The 23,814-nt window shown below is 35.3% G+C and overlaps 1 protein-coding gene across 3 annotated transcripts in view; it reads right to left on the reverse strand.

The window, feature by feature from the left end:
- Positions 1-23,814, reverse strand: part of LOC150104102 (sodium- and chloride-dependent glycine transporter 1-like) — a 233,702-nt gene that overhangs the window by 34,847 nt on the left and 175,041 nt on the right. For all 3 annotated transcript variants that reach the window (XM_090396766.1, XM_090396764.1, XM_090396765.1), the window contains 3 exons: positions 17,626-17,725; positions 2,160-2,260; positions 742-903 (listed from right to left, as the gene is read on the reverse strand). In XM_090396766.1, coding sequence (XP_090252892.1) covers positions 742-903; positions 2,160-2,260; positions 17,626-17,725 — 363 coding nt within the window. The remainder of the gene's footprint in view (positions 1-741; positions 904-2,159; positions 2,261-17,625; positions 17,726-23,814) is intronic.

Consider the following 23,814-nt stretch of genomic DNA (forward strand, 5'->3'; position numbering starts at 1 on the left):
TTTCCACTGATGCTTCTTATGTTGATAGTGCCAATCTTGATCTGTTGATGTTAAGTTGCAGTTTGTTTCGGTAGCTGACTTTTCACTGCATCCTGGTTCCCTGATGAAAGCAGCATGGACCTTGTTTAACTGGATGATGCCCCAAGTGGTATTAAATGCAATGTTGATAGTGCCAATCTTGATCTGTTGATATTAAGTTGCAGTTTGTTTCGGTAGCTGACTTTTCACTGCATCCTGGTTCCCTGATGAAAGCAGCATGGACCTTGTTTAACTGGATGATGCCCCAAGTGGTATTAAATTTAATCATGTTTTACCATAATTTTATTTTGGTTTAAGTCAATAAGAATATAATTGTTGGTTAAATCCCAAATTGCCAGTCTATCCCATTCATCCAGTACCCAAGTCAATACCTACTAAATAGGCTGCACTATGAGGTGAAAATTGAATATCAGTTCAGAAACCTCTCAGTTTTTTTGGCATACGTTAAAAGGCCATGCGGAGGTCTCCTCCCAGATATCCCAGTTTTGAACCTAATTAATGATTTAGTAGTGTGTGTGTGTCATCAAACATAAATTAAATGAGAACATTGAAGCATTTTCTTATAGAATGCATCTTCTATCAGAAATCATAAATGCAGTGGCTATGCTTAAGATTTCTAGTAGAAATATTAACCACAGTCACTGCAATTTGAGAACATTTTTATTCTTAAAGATTAAATTAAATATACTAATATAGACATACTGTTCCTTTCTTGGCTTTGATGATTTCATAAACAGCAAATATTGGTATCATTATCACAGAAGAAAAAGCCATTAACCATCCTAAACCATTTGCCCATTTTGGGAATTCATTCTCCCCAAAACCAGCTGGAGTATAATTAATCCAGCTAAACAGAAGAATTCCCTGAAAGATAAAAATAGTTACCATAAAAATAATTGAAATATTTTTGAGAAATGTTTTTGAATAACATCATGATCAAGTTTAAGAAGAAAAAAGGCATTAACAAACTGGTACGTAAGAACTAATAAGTTTTTCTTACTGAGTAAAGCACAAAGCAAAAAAAAAAACCTAATATTATGTAATCATTAAAAGGTACTTGTGGCATGACTATAAACAACAAATTACATGATAACCACAGTAATTAACTTTAATGAAATGAAAGCACAGATAATTTGTACTGAAAATACAGTACATCATCAGTGCGTAGAAACAAGCAAATTAAAGAAACAGGAATATAAGGTACATACAACAATCAGTTTACCAATTAAACACAGTTGTGACATGCTGGAAATTAATATATTAATAAATAATATTAAAAAATATTTTTGGTTACATAAAATGAGAATCTCCCAAACTTTTAGGAGAGAAAGACAATTGTTCTGATTCAGATTTGTCCTTCTCAAAGGGCTTTGCAACTTTCTTTGAAAAGGCATTCATATTTAAAACTGCTTCTATGGAGAAGATGAGCTTCATCCCATTGGATACTATGTTTAAGTGCCAATACTATGTTGTGCCAAACCAGACATTTGAGGTTTCATGTATTCAATATAATACTGAGGTTCATTAATTCTTTTTTCCACAGAATAGCCCAAAGTATGTCAGATTATTCACAAGGAATCTGGTAAAAAACGCCAGCTAACAGATATTGAATACATGAAAACTCAAACGTCTGGTCTGGCACAACATAGTATTGACGTTAAACACAGTATCTGGTGGGATGAAGCTCATCTTCTCCATAGAAGCAGTTTTAAATATGAATGCCTTTTCAAAGAAAGTTATGAAGCTCTTTTTGTGAAGGCCAAATCTGAATCGGAACAATTGTCTTTCTCTCCCAAAAGTTTGGGAGATTCTCATTTTATATAACCATCAAAAATAGTTTTAATATTATTATTAACATATTAATTTCTAGCATGCGGCAACCATTTTTAATTGGTACACCAATTATTGTATGTAACTTGTATTCCTGTTTTTTTGATTTGTTTGTTTCTATGCACTGATGATGTAATGTTATTTTCAGTATGAAATATCTGTACTTTATTTCATTAAAGTTAATTACTATGGTTATTGTGTAATTTATTGTTCTAATATTATGTAGAAAAGAATAATTCCAAGTTAATTAGAATGTTTTCAATATTATTTTAAAAAACAGTTATACTTACCACCATTGTTATGGGTGATAAATACTTCCAGGCATATAACCAGAAATAATTAGGAGGATGTCCTATCATCTCTGCAATGTTATTTTTGTATCTCTCAATACCTAATGATATATAAATATACAATAATTAATGCAGGAATTCAATAAATGGCACCGTGATACAGTAAAAATGGAATCTATAGATTTCAATTAAAGAGTACAATTAAAATAACATCAGAAAAATATGTAATTACAATATTTGACAATATATGTTTGTAATGTTAATGACAATAGTAACAATGCTAAACAATCAAATTTAACCTCAGAATCACATCTATTAAATTTATTCTAGTGCTTTCAGAGATACAAATGTACTTGAAAAATCCATTTAACTGCTCTGCTTTTAAATTTGGTTTAATGATACATATTATGCTGTGTCGAAGAAAGATATTACAGATATGGCAAACTGTAAAAATCATGATTATAGTTCTAGTTATGCTGGCTTGGTTGGTCGAGTGTTAGTGTATTTACTCTTCAATTAACAGGCTGCAGGTTCAAATCTCACTATGGACACTGGTGTTTGTGATCATCTTTAGGTGGGAGATGAATTTTGCTGTCCAGTGTGAGACCACTGGCTTGATTAACTGGAGGCCTGAAGTGGCCTGAAAAGTTCCATGTATCTATTAGATGGAACTTTTCTATTACATGTAATTTTATTTATAACTTTATATTTTATTATAATTTTTCTATTTTATTACATGTGGTCTCTAGAACAGTGTTTCTGGAGAATGTAAATATACACAAAAATACAAAAAAATATAAAATTAATAGCAATCTTTAGCCCATCCACAGTACTGATGTACTATAGGTTTACAATCTTCTATGGATAGGAGTTGCATAAAAAAGTATTATTCTTTCTGACAGCATTCATCTGGAACTGTAATTATATCCTATGTAAAGTTATTAGAAATACAAGCTAAATCAGAAAAAAGCAGATAAATAATCACCACTGATACAACCTAAATAAAAATGATCAGAATTTAACAGAAAAACTTAATAATCCTTGCAGCCAAGTCACTAAAAAGACCCTCTCCTTAAAGTCATTTTACAATGATTATTGGCTTTCCTTTAGGAAACAGTTTCATCTAGGGCAGCAATGGCATGAACTCTATAAATGATCCAAATTGATAACTAGACAGCATACATCTTTTTTGAAAATGCCTGTCAAATGTGTTTGAGATCAGTTTATGTTTGAAGGGGGGAAAACAAATATCCAGAGGGATAACAAACTTAGTTTTAAATTACAACCCCAGTGCAAAACAAGAAAGAAAAAAAACAAGCAGCAACAGAACTATGAGTATATATAGAAAAATCACCAGTATCTAAACCAGTATTCCACAAAGATTCAACACCCACTGTATAGGATGACTTGCATATGCAAGAGGCACAGCTTATAAACGACAATCATCACCATTTATAAACAAACATATTAAACAGTACTAAATGATTATTTTTTCTTTCATGCTTACATGGTGATCAGAATAGATTATGAAACTTATGGATACAACTACCGTGTTAGAGTAAAACTTTAGTTTAACATAAACCAAAATATACACTTGGAGTTTCGACCTTCACATTAAGGTCATCTTCTGGAGTATACGTATATATACAAAGAAACACACTGCACTACAATCTATGTGGAATGCTAAAGTTACTGATCAACCATTAAAACTAATGTGAAGGTCAAAACGTCAAGTATATATTTTGGATTATACACCCTCTGTCCAAAAAGAAACCGAACTTTTTGAAAATAGAAGAAACTAGTGGTGTCACCTGTTGTATCTTTTTGTCGTTGAAAGCGGCAACCTTCATTAGTGTTGTGTCACTGTTTATGACATTTGTTTCATTAGAGGCCAAGTTATAGTGCCAAGAATGACAGTGTGTTTTGATGAATGGCCGGTTGTCATGATATTCATGCCGTATGTGACAAATTCTCGCTATCAATTGCTTCAAAATGTCGAGATAAAATTCGTTTTATTGACTTCTCCAAGCGACTTTTTTTTGGATGCTCCTCTTCTGGTGGTCTCCACTCAGCACTCTGGCACTTTGTTTCAGGCTCATACTCAAAACACCACATTTCGTAACGATCGTTTCAAGGAAGTTTGAGTCCTAACGAAAAGTGTAATGAGGTCCTTGCAGTGTTCAATTCGATACAATTTTGGGTCATCAGTCAACTTGTGCGGAACAAATCGCGAATTCAATTTATGAAGGCCCAAACTCTCGGTCAAAATGTTGTGCACAGTCGATTTTGGAATCCCCAATTGATCTTTAATCAATCTCATGGACAATTTTGAGTTTTCTTTGATGAAATCTTGTTATGTTAACTTCACTCAGTCCAGTTTTTGGGTGGCCCAGCTTTTTGTTACTCTCAAGTGTCTCATGACCATTTTGAAATCACTTAAACCACTCATAAACTTGAGTATGGAATAAGCATTCATCACTGTATGCTTTTTGAAGCATTTAATGCGTTTCGGTAAAACTTTTACCAAGTTTTACACAAAAGTCAATTGCAGCTCTCTGTTTGAAATTCATTTTCCGACCGTTCAGCAAAACACAATGTCACTCTTGGCACTATAACTCGGCTTCTAATGAAACAAATGTCATAAACAGTTGAAACAACACTAATGAAGGTTGCCGCTTTCGACAACAAAAAGATATAACAGGTGGCACCATTCTATTTTTGAAAGTTCGGTTTCTTTTTGGACAGAGGGTGTATTAAACTAAAGTTTTACTCTAACATGGTAGTTGCATCCATAAATTTCATAATGTAAAATGATTATGTTATCGGGCATCTCATGGTGTCAAATACTCATTATGGGAGACCTGCAGAAACTATTATTTGCCCACTAACTATCCTACTATGAAGTGAAAATATAAAACAAAAGATGAAAGGCAGTGATGGGTGTAAGACTGAGAAGATAGCCAGAGGAGTGAGCATGAGAATATGAGTGCAGAGAAGGTAATAACAAATATGGAAATTAATGAAAAAGGAAATGCAAGCATATGTGGTGTGAAAGCAGAAGCAAACTTAACTGATAGTGCAAGAGTTGGTTTGGAGCGACTGTGAGAATGGAAGAAAGCTTAACCAACTGAGTAATAGCAGGAATGTTTGCTAGAATACAAGAATTGAAGAATGAAATAATTAAGATGAGACATATACAAAATGAAATTAAATATATGGTGAATATGAAGGGAAGAGTGTGAAAGGATAAAATGAAAGATAGTGAAGGGGAAAAAAAAGTAGGAAATGACTCAAGAGTAGCTCTACATGGAATTTATATTATAAAAGGTGTGGTGGATGAGAGGGCACACAAGATCTTTCCAGGAAGAAGGATGAACAGGATGATTGAAGTGCTGGATATGAGAAGTAAACATGCAAAGGAGTTAGTGGCTGTGTTTGGACATAAGGAGAATGGGAAGATGAATATCAGGATATCATAGAGGAGAGTGAAACACAACAGTGTGGTAGGAAGCATAATTTACATGTTGCCCAGGTATGATAATGATGAGTTGCAGCAGAAAGCAAATATCTTGAATGGAATGTTAGCAGAAATGTTTGAAGAGAAAGGAATGCAGTTTGTGAATGTGTAGGATGAGTTTGAGGGATAAATGGAACTGCATAAGAGTTACAGACTGCATATGAATGATTTTAGAGTCACCTGAAAAAGCTGCTGCTGGAAGGGAAGTCGGAGATCAAGTAAATGAGCAGGAGTATCATGCTTCCATAGCTCAGTAGGTATGGATGAAGCTCTTTGGTTGGAAAGACTGGGGTTTGATTCCCATCTCTGACATGAGGAACCATTATCAGGTGTTTTCAGCTTAAGGCAAGTTGTCTGGTCTCATATGGAGGTGGAGGGTTTTCATCCCTCAAAGCAGACAAAGTGGCCCAATGAGCAGACAGATCTACAGACAGAGCACTTTGGAGAATGATGGTAGCCTAGCCTGCAATGGCCACCAGCTAGATAGTAATAACATTCCTAGTTCTTCAATAATGGTATCCTGGATACTCTCATATGCTAAAAGAACAGTAGGAGAGTGGACTAGGTGAGACCAATGAGAATAGAGATGAGAATGTGAGAACAGGAATGCAAATGAACAGGGAAATGGGATATGGTGGAGGCAGGACTGATGGTAAATGAGAGGAATATGAGGAATTAAGTAAACTTGATGTTAATAAGGCAGCAGGACTTGACAATATATCATTGCATGTATTGAAGGAATGCCCTAGGAAATTAGCAGCTCCTTTGATGTCTCATCTGTTTAACACAAGTCTTGCAACATGGAAAGTCCCAAAGGAATTGGAAATTAGGAAAAATTGTTCCACTTCACAGAAAGGGAGGGGAATAAGCCTAAGGCTACAAATTATAGGCCAATCTGTGTGTCTAGAGTTGTTAAGGCGTTAGAAAAGTTAGTGAGGACTAGGATTCAGAAATGGGTTGATAATAGCAGTATTCTTTATGATGGTCAGAATAGGTCTGTTAGAGGGAAGGCCATGCTTTAGCAGTCTGCTTACATATTACAACAAGGTGACAAATTCACTGGATAAAGGAGATGCATATGCAGTGGTACACTTGAAGGTTTCTGAAGCCTTTTGATACACTGCCACATGACAAGCTGGTAACTAAACCGAAACAGATGGGATTAGATAACACACTGGTAAGTTAGATAACTGATTGGCTGCTGGGGAAGGTATCAGTAGGTTGTGTATGGAGGAGTGATATCCCAAAAGAGGCAGGTCACTAGTGAAGTGCCATAGTGATCTGTCGATGATGCAAAGTTGGGAAGAACTATGAGAAGCAGAGCACTTGCCCACTCACATATAGTCATAGACTATAAGTGGGTAAGTGAGTGAAGCTATTAATTTAATGTTGCAAAATTAAAGTCTTGAAATTTAGTAGGCAAGGTTGGGATGCACAGTATACAATTAATGGGGAAATTTTGAAGCAAGTGGAAGAGATGAGAGATCTGGGAGTGATGGTAGACAAATTTGAAGTTTATGGCCACATTGCTAAAATTGCAAGAACATTCCAACAGATTATGGCAGTAATGAGGGTGGTTAGTTGATTGATTGATAGTTTTATCATTTCTTGGCACAAGGACAGTACAGGTCATATCTGTACGGAAGGTAATAATTAATAGTAATAAAGTGAGAAATTAGTAAATAATATGTACTGTACAAAAAGGAAATTTTAAAAATTTAGATGGTAACTGGTCTGTGGAATGCTCCCTATGAGGATAGATTGAGGTTTTGTGGGTTGCAAAAGTTGGTTGATAGGCAAAAAAAAAAAAAAAGCAAGGGGTATATGATAGAAATATTTAAGTTACTTAAAGGATTTTATAGGATTAATACAAAGGAAATATTTCAGCACTTGGCAAGAGGGGGTAGAACAAGAAGTCATCCCTGGAAATTGGGTAAGAGTGTGGTTAACAAGGGAGTGGATTTTTTGCTTGGAGAGTGGTGAATGAATGGAATGGGTTGCCTGAGTCAGTTGTGAGTATTTTGTCTGTTAATGGTTTCAGGAAAAGTATGATAGATATTGTATTGATAGTTTGGATCTCCCACAATGAATCTTATGTTAAATCTTAAATGAAAGGTTTAATTTGTCATAATACAGTTCATTCGGGATTTAACAAGGATACCAAAATTTCCCAAAGAAGTACTTGTACATGGATATATGGGTAAATGAAACTGTAAATAACGTATTAGTCCTTTGTTTTGTAATTTCTTCTAATTTTTTCTTTATTGTTAACTGTCCTGTGAAAAAAAGACAAGAATTGAAATTTAGTGAGAATTGTAATGGAATGGGAAAGGTTAGATCAAAGTTCACAGTGAAATAATCGGCTTAAAGACATAACCCGAGGCAGTAGCATATGCGACGTCCGAGATGCGTGCGAGATCTCCACGGCGAAAACGTAATGAGGAGAAGATAGTACAGAGTGCAAAAAGCTTAGGTGCCATGAGGAATCGCTGACATAGTCGGAAGAACAACTAAGTAAGGATATAAGAAGTTGGACGGGCGCAAACTTGAGGCTCTTTTTTGCTTCTCCTTTTGGCTTTTGGGTACCAGTGGAAGTCGTTCAAGTGGTCGGGAAGAACGATGATCAGTGGCAGCTATGCGGCGAGGTAGCGTTCCAGTCCAGGCATAACAACAGTGCAGCTAGACTGTCAGCAAGGACTGAAGTTTCATGCCGAACCACGAGGACCAATCCAGGCAGAGAAGTTTTGTCCACATCGGCAAGAAGGTGATTCGTGAACGTAATCATCAGCTGGCCGTATCCGAAGACAACAGACTGTAGAATGAAGAGACTAGCCACGTGAATTCAGCAAATTGTTCAAGAGGAGACGCCAGCGCGATCTAAATGGTCGGTAATGTAAAACCTTTCTAGTTCCATTGTATTCTGAACAAAGCTACAGTGTAGAAAAGCGCTGGTATATTATGTGATAGGCCTTATTAACTGGTAGCTGGACTCTAGTATTTAATCCACTAGCTAATTATTGTAATTCTAGATGTGTTTTGTAGCAGAATTTGATATTGAATTGTTGAGGCATGTCATAGTCTAATAGCCTTAGAATTAATGTAATAATCTCTTGCATAATGTGTTAATTGAATGAGAGTAGGTCATCTTAAATTGATATTGTCTTTTGATGTGAGGTATTGATTGTGGTAAGACTTTTGTCTGGTTAAATAGCGTTACATGCAAGTGTAACTCAGCTTAGTTAAGTGTAATTTTGATAATATAATTATGTAACGTACTAAAGAATGAATAAACATTCCTGTTTTCTTTACCTTATGAAATTGCCTAATCTCTGAAATCAATGCACCGCTCATTAAGATTAGAACCTGTACGAATTCAAACGCAGGGGATTAGCCACAACTGTATTTAGAACAAGTTCATTAAGAATTTGAAATTGGGTATATTAACAGCTGAATTCCAGAGTCATAGGCTAGTCTGGCTGTAAACTCTGACAAGGAGACTACTCTTGTATAGGAAATAAGATGGCACAGCTTTAACAAACAAATTTTCTTAATTCTAAAAAGGAGTTAATTCCGGATTTGCATTCGAAGAAATCTGGCTCAAATCCGAGGCATTCTCTTTGTTTGCTGAGATTTGCACACATATCCAATAGAAGGAGTGGCCACAGAAAAAAAATAGAATTTAGCTAAAGCAGATTGTAGTAGTAGAGGGGCTTAAGAAGGAAAGAATACTATAAAAGCAAGAATTAAGGAAGTAATTAATAAAAAGAGAGTTAAGACAAATATAATTAATAAGATACATATATATAACACTTAGGACTCCATGGATGTTCCTGTGCAATCATAATAATAATGCCAAAAACACCTCCCATTATTCTGGATGCTTTTGGAATTAGTTTACATCAACACTCATTGTCTTTAGGTATTCCCATTTGCCCTAAATTAGATGATCATTACATGTACCTTTAACTCTCTCATCCTCCAGCTCTAACAATTATCTGATTCTCTCTTAACTGCTTCTTCAACCATCGTTAAAGGACATTTCACACATTTTCAACTCTAACAGTAAAAAAATGAAGTTTGTAGTTCTGTTCTCTCTTCTATAATGTTTTTATTATGCAAAATCATTCTCTAACAGAGAATGATTTAGCCAAATACAACAAACTCTTGCTGTGTATCTTACCTATGCTCTGAATTAACTCATACACATCAAGTAAATCTGGTTTTTTTTTTTTTTTTTTTTTGTGAAATTCATCATACAACAACAACATCATCAAATTCCTGCCATGTACCCTGAGTGTACAGGATATGATAGTACTACATGAAAAATTTACATTCATTACTAACTTCCTATCCACAATTTTCCTCCAAATCAGTCTGTTACCGGTCAAGACTCCAACATTATCAGATTTTATTTTTTTTCTATCTTCTAAGGCACTTTTTTTACTGTATCAATCCACCTATATCTTGGTCTCCCTTTGGGTCTTTTTCCTGCCAACCTGGCAGAGAACACTTGCTTTGCTAGTCTTTCCTCTCCCATTATGTTTAAGTGACCATACCACCTGAGATTAGCAATGATAATGCATTCCTGAATGCAGGCAGCATGAAGTTCTTTCCTAATATCCTCGTTTTTTATATGATATTGCCATTGATGCCATCTGTTCACACCCCTAATTCTCAGGACTCTCATATCTGTGGTCTCTAGTCTTTGGTCAAGTGTTTTACTTCTGATCTAACTCTCAGATCCATAAGTTAAAATTCGTTTAAACACTGAATTGTATACAGCTAATTTAGTGTTTTGACTAATTTCTCTCTTATTCCATATAAATTTATTCAGTTGACTTCCTACCATACCAGCTTTGTTGATTCTGTTGTCTAATTCTATATTTAATTTACCATCCCTACTAAAAATCATGCCTAAGTAGCTGAAATGTTTTACTTGTTCAAGAGGTTCTCCATTCTCAATGCAGTTGATATTTTCGATGCTTCTGCCTATTTTCATTGTCTTTGTCTTGTTATTGCTGGCCTTCATACCATATCTATTGCAACAGTTATTCAATTTAGTCAGGGAAACTTGCAGACTTCTAGTGGATTTATTTAGAAGTATAACATCGTCCGCATAAAACAAAGAGCTGACATTAACATCTCCAATTTTGATATCAGATTTAATACCACTTTCCTTCATAAGGTGATCCATACAGATAATGAATAACAGAGGGGGATAATGTACATCATTGTCTGACACCAGATTTAACATTAAACCATCTTCCTGTACTTCCTTCAATTCTAACTGCTGACTTACAACTCAAATAAAGACGAAGTATTGCTTGATATAATGCCCCATTGACACCATATAACGGTAGTGTTTTGAATAGCTTCTCTCTTGGCACCTTGTCATATGCCTTTTCCAGATCTACAAAACTTAAATACAAATCTTTGTTATATTCCCATGATTTCTCAACAACTAACCTGCTAATTATCACAACAGCATGATACAACTGCTCCATGCAAATGAATCCTTCCTGAATACTTTCACTTTTCATGACATCCATTAAAAATCTGGGTGAGTGAAGCTGAGTCATAATCCAATGCTGACCTGAGCAGAGATTTGGATAATGACAAGATGATCTATGGTTTCCATAAGTTACTCTGAGTAGCACAAGCAAACCATGATACAATATCAATGAAATTTTACCAATGAGATCAATCTATCCCAAAATGTGGAATTTTAAACTATTCAGCTTCAAGAAATGAGCAAATTTTGTTCATTTCTTGAAGAAATGAACAAAACACTGATCTCACTAGATCAGTGTTTTTCAAAATTTTCAAAGGTCACAGGATTTATATTTAATATATATATATATATATATATATATATATATATATTTATTTAAAAAAGAAGTTTAAGTATAATCCTTTCTTTTAAGCTTACACGGTGATCTGAATACATTTTTGAAAATTATGGAGACAACTACTGTGTTTGAATAAAAACTTTAGTTTAATATAACTAAAATCTACATTCGACATTTCGACCTTTATGTCAAGGTCATCTTCTGGAGCATACAACCATACACAGACAACAAGCTACACTACAATCAAACTGGTTTGTTAAAGTTACTGACCAACCACTACAATCGTTAGCCTGACCTCTGGTGAAAATAAATAAATAAATAAATAAAATAAATAAAAAAATAACAAAAAAAAAATAAAAAAATAAAATAAAATAATTATACATCAACACTAGAGTCCTATTATTAGTGTTATCTGTTGGTTGTAAAAATACATTGGGTGCAACAACAAGTTTATGTATCTATCTATATACATATTAACATCATGATTATAAATGTACATTCCAGCCAGTTGGTATGGAATGGTTTCTAATACTAGCTGAAGTTTGGCTAGAGTCCTGACTTATGCTGGTCTTATATATTAGGTAGGCAGAATGTGTGCCATCCAGATCCTTGGAATTTTCATGCCATCTTTGTTGTTGATATTTGGGTGGTTTATCAGGATTTTGCAGGCTTCCTTAAATTTTATTTCATGTGAAAAAGGCATATGACAAGGTGCCTAGAGAAAAGCTTTTCTAAACACTACAATTATGAGGTAAATTGGAACATTATACAGAGTAATACATAGTCTATATTCAAGTTATAAGCCAGCAGTTGGAATTGAAGGAAATACAGTCAGATGATTTGATGTAAAATCAGGAATAAGATAAGAATGCACATTAACTCCACTTTTATTCATCATCTATATGAACTGCATTATGAAAGAAAGTAGCATTAACCTGATATTAGAATCCGAGATATCAAACACAGCTCTTTGCTTTATGCAGATGATGACGTACTCAAACATCCAGTAAAGTTTTCCAGGATTCTCTATAACAGTGATAACTAATTTAGTATAAAAATCAACAATAAAAAGACAAACTATGGAAATAGACAACTTCAGCTGAATTCTGAATGAAACATCTATAGAACAAATAAAATATTTTAGCTATTTAGGCACAGTTTTTAGTGGAGATAGCAAATTAAATATGAAAATAAACAACACAAATAGCAAAGTGTATGGAGGAAGCATTGAATAAATTTATATGGAAGAAGAGAGAAATTAACCAAAAAAAAAAAACTAAAATTAGCAGTATAAAAGACAGTTTTCAATCCAGTTTTAAGTTATGTATCTGAGAGCTGGATAAGATAATAAAGCACTTGATCAAAGATTAGAAACCAAAAATATCAGAAAAATTAAGGGTCTGAACAGTTGGCATCAATGGCAGAATCATATTAAAAATGAAGATATTAGGAAGGAACTTGATGTTTGCACTCAAGAATGTGTAAGCAGGACTAATCTGAGGTGGTATGGTCACTTAAACAGAATGAGAGAAGAAAGGTTAGCAAAAGGTGTCTGATGCCAAGATGGCAGGAAAAAGTCCCATAGGAAGACTAAGGTCTAGGTGAATTGATTCAGTCAGAAGTGCCTTAGAAGAATGAAATGTCAGATGCGATGATATCGGAGTGCAGACAAGTAATAGACTAATTTGGAAGAGAACTATTGATAGGAGATTAATTATAATGTCAAGTTAATCACGTGGTACTGTCATAGAAGTGTGAACACCCCTTGAGGGGTATGTATCTGGAAATTGATGATGAACAAGTTACAGGTTTTGACTTAAAGTTTCACATTAACACAATTTTTATTCGAGTTTTTAGAAATTTCCATTTTTGCTGGTGTTTGGCAGTACATAGAGGTTTGTTTTATGTGTTTATGGAAAAATCTTTACAATGCTGATTTAAACCTTGATCAGAATGTATTTACTTTTGATATGAATGTGTCTGTTTTGTAATTGGCATCACTCCCCATGCACATAATTCAGTGAATCCTGCAATGTGAGTTCTAAATAAAACTTTGAAGAAAAGAATACTGTTGTGAAAAGATATGAAAGCAGAGAAAAAAAATCGAAGAGCATAAAATTAACAAATAGGCTCTGTAGTTCAGCTGGTTTCCGACATTATCCTTCAGTTGGAAAGACCTGGTTCTAATCCTGTCTAGATGCGAAGAACTTATCAGCTTTTTCAGTGAGGGAGAGTTAGCCAGTTTCATAGAGAAAGCAGGACTTTCCCTCTTAGAAACTTTAGGTATTTTCATCCCACAAAATGGTTACATGAAAATTTGTCAAAACAGCTAATTAAAACAGTTTATTGAATAGCAATTCATCAAAGCAGTTACTTTCTTCCTAAATACTGTTTTAAAGTTTTTGGTAACATTACCTAAGATGAGATAATATAAGTAGCTGATCAATTTATAACGTGTATGTATTACTACTTCATAAGTTAGACTGTAATTTGCATGAAATGCTGACATATGCACTCTACACCTAATTGAAACCAATTGGTTCCAATTGAAACCAATTCCTAACAATAAAATTTCAGCCAGAGCCCAAAGTACCCAATCAGTTCAAAATATTTTGTTAAATTTTTCCAATAAAAATAAACTGATTTTAATGTAACCAAAATTGAATCACACCAAAGAGTATTAATTTCATCAAGTCGGATTGGATTTATTGCAATATACATCTAGTGGACAAAACAGAGATGGGGACGATGGGAAGTTGACACCGGCATCCCCTGCACTGACTGGAATGTACCCAAACCGAATGCAGATGGTAAATAAGCAAACATCGGGACTTCCCAGCAAAGTATTGCAATCAATGAACATGGGTAAATGTGGAAATCTTAGCAACATTGATCATGGACATATTATTGGTGCAAGACAGATAGGTCATTCTATCACCCAAGTGGTAAGAACCATAGGGCTTTCAAGGGCAACCATATCAAGGGTCTACAATGAGTATACCATCAATAGACATACCAGCACTGAACGAGCAAGTGGTGGCAAACCACATGCCACTGATGATCAGGGTTGATGTGGACTGTCCAGGCTCATACAGACCAAACGCAGCACAAATTGCATCCAGTTTCAATGTCGGAGATCTAATCGGCATCAATGAGTGAATGGTATGGCATACCATGGGCTATGGGAGCCAATGCCCTAATCATGTATCACTGTTGACAGCTTGTCATTGAGCTTTGCACCTTACATGGTGTCGGAGACCATCAAAACTGGATCTCTGTAGAGCGGACCAGAGAGTCATGTGATCTGATGAATCCTGTTGTCAGCTGTACCTAGCTGATGGGAGGGTGCAGGTGTGGCATTGACAGCATGAAGCCATGTCCCCGTCATGCCAGGTTGGCTCTGTGATGGTTTCGAGAGCCTTTTCATGTGAAACATTAGGTCCCTTAGTATGCTTAGTGTGTTTGGAGAGGTCCAGACACACTAAGCCTCAAAAAATTAATCCACTTCTACCCCTTAGTAGGGGACCACAGGCACAAATACGTTTCATTGTCCAGTCCTCCATTCTGATATTTGCTCACATCACTCTACTTGATATTGCCTGCCATTCAAGAAGATTAGTCTCATATTTATGTTGAATACTATAGCTACTCCTTTTCTCTGATTGTTATTGTCTGAATATAGCATTTTGTATTTATTGCTTAGAAAGATCGCACCAGTTTTTGTCTTTTTTGATTCATTCATCCCTATTATGTTGATCCGGTATCCATCCAATTCCTCAGCTATCTCCATTTCTTTGCCATTTAGCCTTGTTATATCGATAGTACTGATCTTGAACTCTGGTGATGTCGAGATGGAGGTGTGTTTCAGGATTTGTTGCAGTAGCTGACTTTTTGCTGTTTGCCCTGGTTCCCTGGAGAAAACAATGGGGGAATTGTTTAACGAAGTGACGCTCCAGCCAGCATGAAATTCTGTCATGTTGTACCATCATTTTATTTGTGGTTTTATTATTATTATTTTTTTATTACATAATACCTCCAGGGAGTCCAAATACTCATCGAGGGAGGGTACCTACTCTACAGCTCTCTGTCTCCACCACTCCACCAACTGCAACTACCTTCATACCTTCATCATCTACACCATCTACTGCCGACCACCACCACTAGTATTTTCAGAATGAACCATCCATGCCCACAGAGAGATTCGAACCTGCAGCCTTTTGGCTGGAGAGCAGATACGCTAACCAGGCCAGCAAAAAAAATCACATGGGCCTGTTTGGTTTAAGTCAATAAGAATACAATTTGGTCTGTAAAATCCCAAATTGCCAGCCCATCCTTATTCATTAAATATTCAGGTAGATACCTAACTGGGTGCACCACGAGAAGGTGAAGATTGGACATTAGTTCAGAACCCTGGTTGGTTCTCTGCATTCCTTTAAAGGTTAAGTGGAGGTTCCTCTCAGTTATGCAGCTTTGACCCTTAGTGAACAATTACAAAATAGTGTGAAAGGATATATTCAATTGTTTGTTGATGATATTAAATTAGGAAGAGCAATATCAGGAAATGTTCTGATGTGACGTTACAGAAGGATTTGAATAGTTGGTCCTTTGAGCAACAATGGGGATGTAATTTTAATGTTGCTTAAATTACATAGTTTGGCCAGAGAAGTGAAATGAAATTTATCATATTGGAGGAAATTTGCTTCAGGAGGAGGCAAGGGATCATGGTGGATAGGAAACTGAAATTTAGGGGAGATGTGAAAGTTGTAAGGGCTACCCAGAAAATTTCTGCCACAATGCAGTTTTTCCCATGTAGCAGCAAGTATGAGTGTAAGTTGGATTCTAATAAGATCAAATGCATGATGGGGTGTTGTTACAGATGTAGAGGATCAGTTACTAATGGTGATGATGAAATGCATCATGAAATTAACCTGATGGGTGCTAAACGAGTAATGATCATAGGTGACTATTTGATATGCAGGTATTCTTGGATGTTCTGGTCATACTATCTAAGCCTACAGGGATGTCGACTTGGATAGAAATAAAGTCTGAATTTATTCATCTTCTAGGAAATATCCAAGTTTTTTTTTTTTATTTAAATTATTACAACATGTACAGTGAAAATATAGTGGAATCTTTGAAACTCAAAAGTTAATAATTTGCAACTGCACTTTAATTTTTATTGCAATATTACTTAAAATATATGATTCATCTTTTGATACACTTCCACCCCCTCTGAGCAGGGAATTTTGATTACAGACGTAGGACCTATTCCTTGCCACATCTGTAGACCTAAGTCTATAGGTCTACAGGTACAACAATCACTAACATCACAGTCCCTGAATAAGTTTGAGAGTTAATTTCACTGAATTGCCAATACTGATAAGTCAGAGTTATAGCACACTCTGAAAAAAATTCGATTATCCCTTCTTCATTTGATGAGTAACTAGACAGTCACATATTGAACATTTATAAATAAAACTTGGCCAGTATCTTTCATTCACTATTTTGTTCCATTTTTGAATCTGCAACTGACACAAAAATAATTTCTTATCATCCAAATAATTTATTCTAGCCCTGTATTGTGATTGTAACTCTACAATCACAATACAAGATCTATGAATATATCCAGTTTTTTACTTTATACTTGTTGGATATATTCAGTAAAAACTGAAAAAGTAAAAATGTTGGATATGTTCAAAGAAGAGCTCAGGATTACAAATGCAATATGTTATCCTTATTTATTCTGGCTCATATCTAAATTTTAGGTATCTGATGTTTTAAGTAATACTTAAAAATATTTTATGGATATGCCGACCTGGTTGGCCGAGTGGTAAGTGTATCTGCCAACCATTTGAATCCTGCTATGGGCACAGATGTTTGTGATTGTCTGTGAAAATACTAGTGGCGGTGGGCAGTAGATGATGGTAGCTGTGGTTTGCTGTAGTTGGTGAATAGTGGTGGAGATGGAGAGTTGTAGAGTCGTGCCCTCTCTTGATAAGTTTTTGGACTACTTGGAGTTGTCATATGATAATAATAATAATATACTAATTACAACATACGATTAAAATACTTAAGAAACTGAACAGACAAAATAACATACCATATATCCAAGCTACAATAATGCATTCAATGAAAGCAATTATTAATAATGACCATCCTGCTGAATACCAGTCAATCAGAGTGAACAAATAGACCCCACCCTGAAAAGGAAAAGAAATTTCATTACATATATATATACATATATACATATACATATACATAAAATCAGTATTAGATGTTCAGTTATGACAGGTATAGTACACCCACAGATTCGAGACTCTCCGACACTTTTGCGCATGTCAACAGGAGGAGAATCCATTCCGATAATAGGATCATCAATCCGTATTGTGGGATGAGTTGTTTATCATTACATGTCAGAAAATTAACTTCTCTTTTATGATTATTGTAGTTAACTATGTTGCTTGTATAACAGTTGGAAAATTTTACCTATAAAGGACATGATTTCACGCGTTGGTGACCAATTCATACGTCCTTCATGTCTTTCTCCCCTTCAGCATGAATCGACTATTCTTGGCAAGATGCCAAGCAGAGATCTACAAACTGTGGGCGAACCATATCACAAATACTTACAGTAATTTCATGATCATATTCAGAACAAGTTCTGGTAAAATGAAAAACAAAACATATTCTAATTCTAAATGATATCTCATCATGTTGAATACTGGCATAAGACTGCTTAAAAATTAACTAAATTTTAATATTTTATCCTTCATTATACATATTTATCATTATTATATAACACCTCCAAGGTTGTAGACAACCCACTGTCTATTTAATCTTCCATCATCACATCCCACCTACAAACAATCCACTGTTCACTAAAAATTATGTCATCTACCATAAACTAATAGTATTTCTGTCTGTTTCATTGTATTCTGTAGCCAATTTGCAATTCCACTACAGAATACAATAAAATGCAAAATGCAAATGCAAATACGGTACTTCCAGCATTTAGGAAGTACCGTATAAGACGCACCCCCTTTTTTGTACACATTTTTTAGGAAAAAACTTGATCACTGAATATTATAATGAATTTACGGTATTTCAAATATAAAGTAATAAGTACGTCTACTTTCAACAAATACCTAATCTAACTAGGAAAGAGTACCCACCTTTTAATCTTCTTCATCAAAACCCAGAAATTCATCTCCAGAGTTAAATGAAGAGACACTTGAAACCTATTCTAAATCAGAATCTGAGTCCTCATACAACAAATTGTCCTCTGTACCATCCAGTGCATTACTAATGCCACACTTCTTAAATGATTTAACCACTGTCTTAGTTTTCACAGCATCCCATGAAAATTTGATCCATTCACAAACCTTGCAAAATGCTAGGCCTCATCCTTCTTCCTGATGGCATAATCTCAAAATCTGAAGACTGCATCCAGCCTGTTCTACTTCTCCTTCATAAATCCCTTAAATGGTTTATTAATACAAACATCTAAACATTGAAGCTGACTAGTTAGACCTCCTGGAATTGCATCCAAGTTTTCAATTCCTTGAGTTTATTTTTAACGTCTTCTGCTCTGTGAGAACGAAACTGATCCATACTACCAGGGCAGGCTTCTTCAACAGTCCGCCAAGGTGCCTAGACCAAATTTTATCTATCCATAACTGGAATGCTCTCACACACCGCAAGGAAGCAAGAAAGAAATCGCATAATTCGGAACAGAGAAAATTCCCAGAAATTAAAGTAATAATTTCTGGGAATACGCATCCTGTTTTTCAGAACTATTTTCAAAGAAAAAAAGTGTGTCTTATATGCCAGCAAATACGGTATATTATTTTATCAATTTTTGGTAAGCCATACATACAAGGTGTGTTCAAAAAAAGACCGTACTTTTCCTATAAAGACTTTATTGCTCATTTTACAACATTTTAAGTAGCCTCCTCTACTGGCGATACACCATTTCCAACATTTCTTCCATTGTTGGAATGCTTCCTGGAATGCACTTTCTGTGATGGTACACAGTTCTCTTATAACATTTTCCTGAATCTCCTCTATAGTTTGGAAATGATGTCCTTTCAAAGTGGTTTTAAGTTTGGAAACAGCAAAAAGTCTGCTGGGGCTAATTCCAGAGAATGGGGGGGGGGGATGGGACACAATGGATGTTTGATATTTTGCCATAATTGCGGATGAGGAGCGATGAATGAGCCAGTGCATTGTTGTGGTGCAATATCCAAGGATGATTTTCCCAATTCAGGCCTTTTTCCTGCACACAGCATCCCTCAAATGCACAAAAACTTCCTGGTATAACTCTTTGTTTATCATCTGACCATGGTACAAATTCATAATGGACAATGCCTTTCCAATCAAAAAACACAACCAACATCATTTGATCTTAGACCGACTCATCCGTGCTTTTTTATTTTTTGGTCGAGGAGACCCTTTTCCCACTCACTGCAATGATTGCATCTTGGTTTCAACATCATAGCCATAAATCCATGTCTCAATTTTTACCAAGTTTGCAGCCAAAATTTCACTCACTCACTCACTCACACACACACACACACACACACACACACACACACACACACACACACACACACACACACACACACACACACACACACACACACACACACACACTTCAAGCTCTTTCATTGTCACTAATCCGAGGAATAGCTTATGCACGTGCTCACTTCAGCGGATGTAACTTGGCAGTTTGCTGTCAAAACCTGCTGCTAGGTGTGCTCAGTAGCTGCAGCATGCTCGCTGTGCCAGTTGGGGCACTATTTAAAAAGTAGTTTGGTCTTTTTTTTTTGAGCATGCCTCATATGCCAGTACATGGATGATGTGGATATAATTTGTGTTCTTAAATAGGCACGCAAGTTACAATTAAAAATAATAATAATTATTATTATTCTTACAGGAGGCCCATACTAACCATTATTCATACAATACCTATCATAACACTCCTTAAACTTATTCACTGTTAGAGCATGCACAGCTACTATTGGCAATCCATTCCAGTCATTCACAACTCTCCAAGAAAAAAAAAAGTAGTCCTCACACTATTACTAACCACACTCTTAATCTCCAGGAATAACTCTTTGATAATAGTATCAGAGGATGCTATTACTGGATCCCTGCACCCCCCCCCCCCCCTCAGATCCCTGGTCTCCTCCATCACACACACACACACACTGTTTTAGTCATTTTATGCCTTAGTTACTGTATAAATTCCATCTTGCCATGCATACTTTCCACGCTCCAATCTGTTTCCATAGTTGAATCCCCCCCCCCAAAAAAAAACAATTGCTCAGCATGCAATGACTGTGCCCATCTGCTGATACATGGCATCCACATCTTTTTGTGCACCCCTCTGCTCAGTCTATAGCAGGGGTGGCTAAAACACAGCTCATGAGCTACATATGGCTCTTTGACATACAAGGGTGGTCTGAAAAGTTCTCGACCTAACAATGAAAAAACGAATTCATAATTTCAAAATTATTTTTATTTTTCAACCTAATCTCCCTTAAAACTAATACATTTATTCCAGCGATGCTCCAGCACCATTATCCCATCCCTGTAGTGGTTCTCAGTAAGATCTGCAAAATACCCCTCTACAGCTGCAATCACCTCTTGATTCATAGAAAAACTTGACTCAAGGAAGAGTTTTAGTTTTGGGAAGAGACAGAAGTCAGAGGGAGCCAAATCTGGGGAATAGGGTGGATGTTCCAACAATTCATAGTGCAGATCCATTAATTTTCCCATTGCAAAAAAAAAAAAAAAAAAAACCCTTTGTGGGCAGGTGCATTAGCCTGATGAAAGATGATTTTTTTTCTTCTGCAAACCGGGTCTTTTCTCACGAATTTTTTTGTCTAGTCTGGTTAAAAGATCGGTATAATATTCCCTAGTTATTGTTTTGCCCTTTTCAAGATAATTAATAAACAAAATGCCTTTAGCATCCCAAAACACCGATACATGACCTTTCCTGCTGATGGAACCGACTTTGTCTTCTTCTTCTTCTTCTGAACAACCAGCTTCTGTCCACTGTTTTGACTGCTGTTTGGATTCTGGTGTGTAATGGTGAATCCAAGTCTCATCCATAGTAACAAATCGATGCACAAAATCAGTTTAACGCTCCAAGCACTGTTCAGAGATTTTCATGTGAATGAATTTTTGATTTGCTGTGAGCAAGCACGGCACCCATCTTGTGCAAAGCTTTTTCATTTGCAATTCTTCATGCAAAATATATCCTACATAGTCTTTTGAAATGCCTATAGTATCAGCAATTTCATGCACTTTGACTTGCTGGTCATCCAATACCATATTGTGCACTTGATCAATGATTTCTGGTGTTGTTACACTTTTTGGACATCCTTCACATGGATCATCATCAAGGCCGATACAGCCACATTTAAACTCGGCAGCTCATTTCTTAATTGTCAGAAATGAAGGAGAAGAGTGCCCATACACTTTTATGAACTTCGAATGAATTTCATAAAGCTTTTTTTAGAAAAGAATTTTATAACCGCACACTACTCAATTTTATCCATTTCAAGGGAAGCAGACAACACTTTTCCTTCAGACATCTGTATAAAATAAAGTACTCAATAGAATGATTTGCAATTTCACATGGATGCTTATGACAGATGTACCAACTTGGGAAAAAACATCTTGCTGATAGTTTTGCCATCTATGGTCGAGAACTTTTCAGACCATCCACGGAAATATGCTGGCTTTTTGTATTACAATTAATATAATAGGTAAATAAAAAATTTTTAAGCTTTATAATTATTTACCAGGTATAAACTGAGTGTCCACTGGATTAAAATGTAAGTTTAGTGTTCATGGTAAGTAAATATATTTAAGACTTTAAATAGTAATTTTAATGCTAGATTTGAGTCAGGGATTAAAGAAATTTCGGATCAACATGGATTACAGAGGAATTATGCTGAAGAATCAGTAATCATACAAGCTGGTGCTGCCAATGATAGATTTAGTAGGAGTTACTTGTGATCATTTCATTGTGGCATATGTTGCAGGCAGTGAAATTAGCAGTGTTAGTGTGATACTTGGCACTATACAGCTTGGTTGTGTTGGGCAAGTTGGAGCATATTGTTTCTATTCACTTTAATTTTTTTAAAGTGTCTGTGAAAATTTTGTGAAAGAAGATGGTGTCATCAAATTGTCTTCTTCTTCTTCTTCCTAACACGGAATTTAGGCCATGTGGCCTGTTCCGGTCTCATGGGTCTCATCTGGTCATCAAATTGTAAGATGCAAAATTATGAGAATGAAAACAGAAATTTTAAGAGTGGAAGGAAGATTTTGCATTCACTGTTAAAGGAGATAAACCTTTGTGACTTATCTGCAATGTGTCATTCAATCATTACAAATCCAGTAATTTGAAACACCACTGAAACAAATCACAAAAACAAAATAAAGATTCCGGTATTGCGACCACATGTTTATTAAGATAAATAAAAATAAACAAACCCGACAAGTTTTGTATGTCATTTTGACTTGCATCTTCAGGGGTTAAAGATAACTAAAAGTTTAAACGCTAGAAATGAAATGAGAAATTACTCAAAATATCCATTCTATGATGTTATGGCCAACTAACTGTTCATTAAATTAAAAAATCCGAATTCAGAATCTGTGCATGCTAAGTTTGAACAATGCTGGATGTTGTCACATTCTGTTGTTCACATTCACACTGTCTGAGGTCTGACTTAGGTATATATATATATATATATATATATATATATATTTTTTTTTTTTTTTTTTTTTGTGTGTGTTAGAACTATTATAACCACTGCATAAAAAATACGTTTTTCATGTATCAAGACAAATTTTGGGAACAAAAAGAAGGACTGGCAATAGGCTTCCCCCTCTCTCTAGCTTTAGCTAACCTATATATGGAAAATTTTGAAAAGAATGCATTAAACAACTATCACAAACAATCAAAAATTTGGCTTTGTTAAGTACATGATATTTTCATCATATGGAACAACAGAGGAACTCACTGCTTTTAAAGATTATCTTAATTATTATTATTATTATTATTATTTTATTATTATTATGGGTATCTCCATGGAGTCAGTAGACTCATCGCGGGAGACCCAAACTAGCAAAACAATATCTCTTCTTGAATTCATTTACAGACGAAGAGCTCACAACTAAGTCAGGCAATGAATTCCACTCATTCACCACCCTCCAGGCAAAAAACCTTGTTCTGACACCTTTGTTAACCACACTCTTCTTTAATTTCCAGAGATGA

Source organism: Typopeltis vanoorti, chromosome 8 (genome assembly GCF_054136105.1).
Source record: "Typopeltis vanoorti isolate ZY-2024b chromosome 8, IOZ_Tvanoo_1.0, whole genome shotgun sequence".
Taxonomy (NCBI): Eukaryota; Metazoa; Arthropoda; class Arachnida; order Uropygi; family Thelyphonidae; genus Typopeltis; species Typopeltis vanoorti.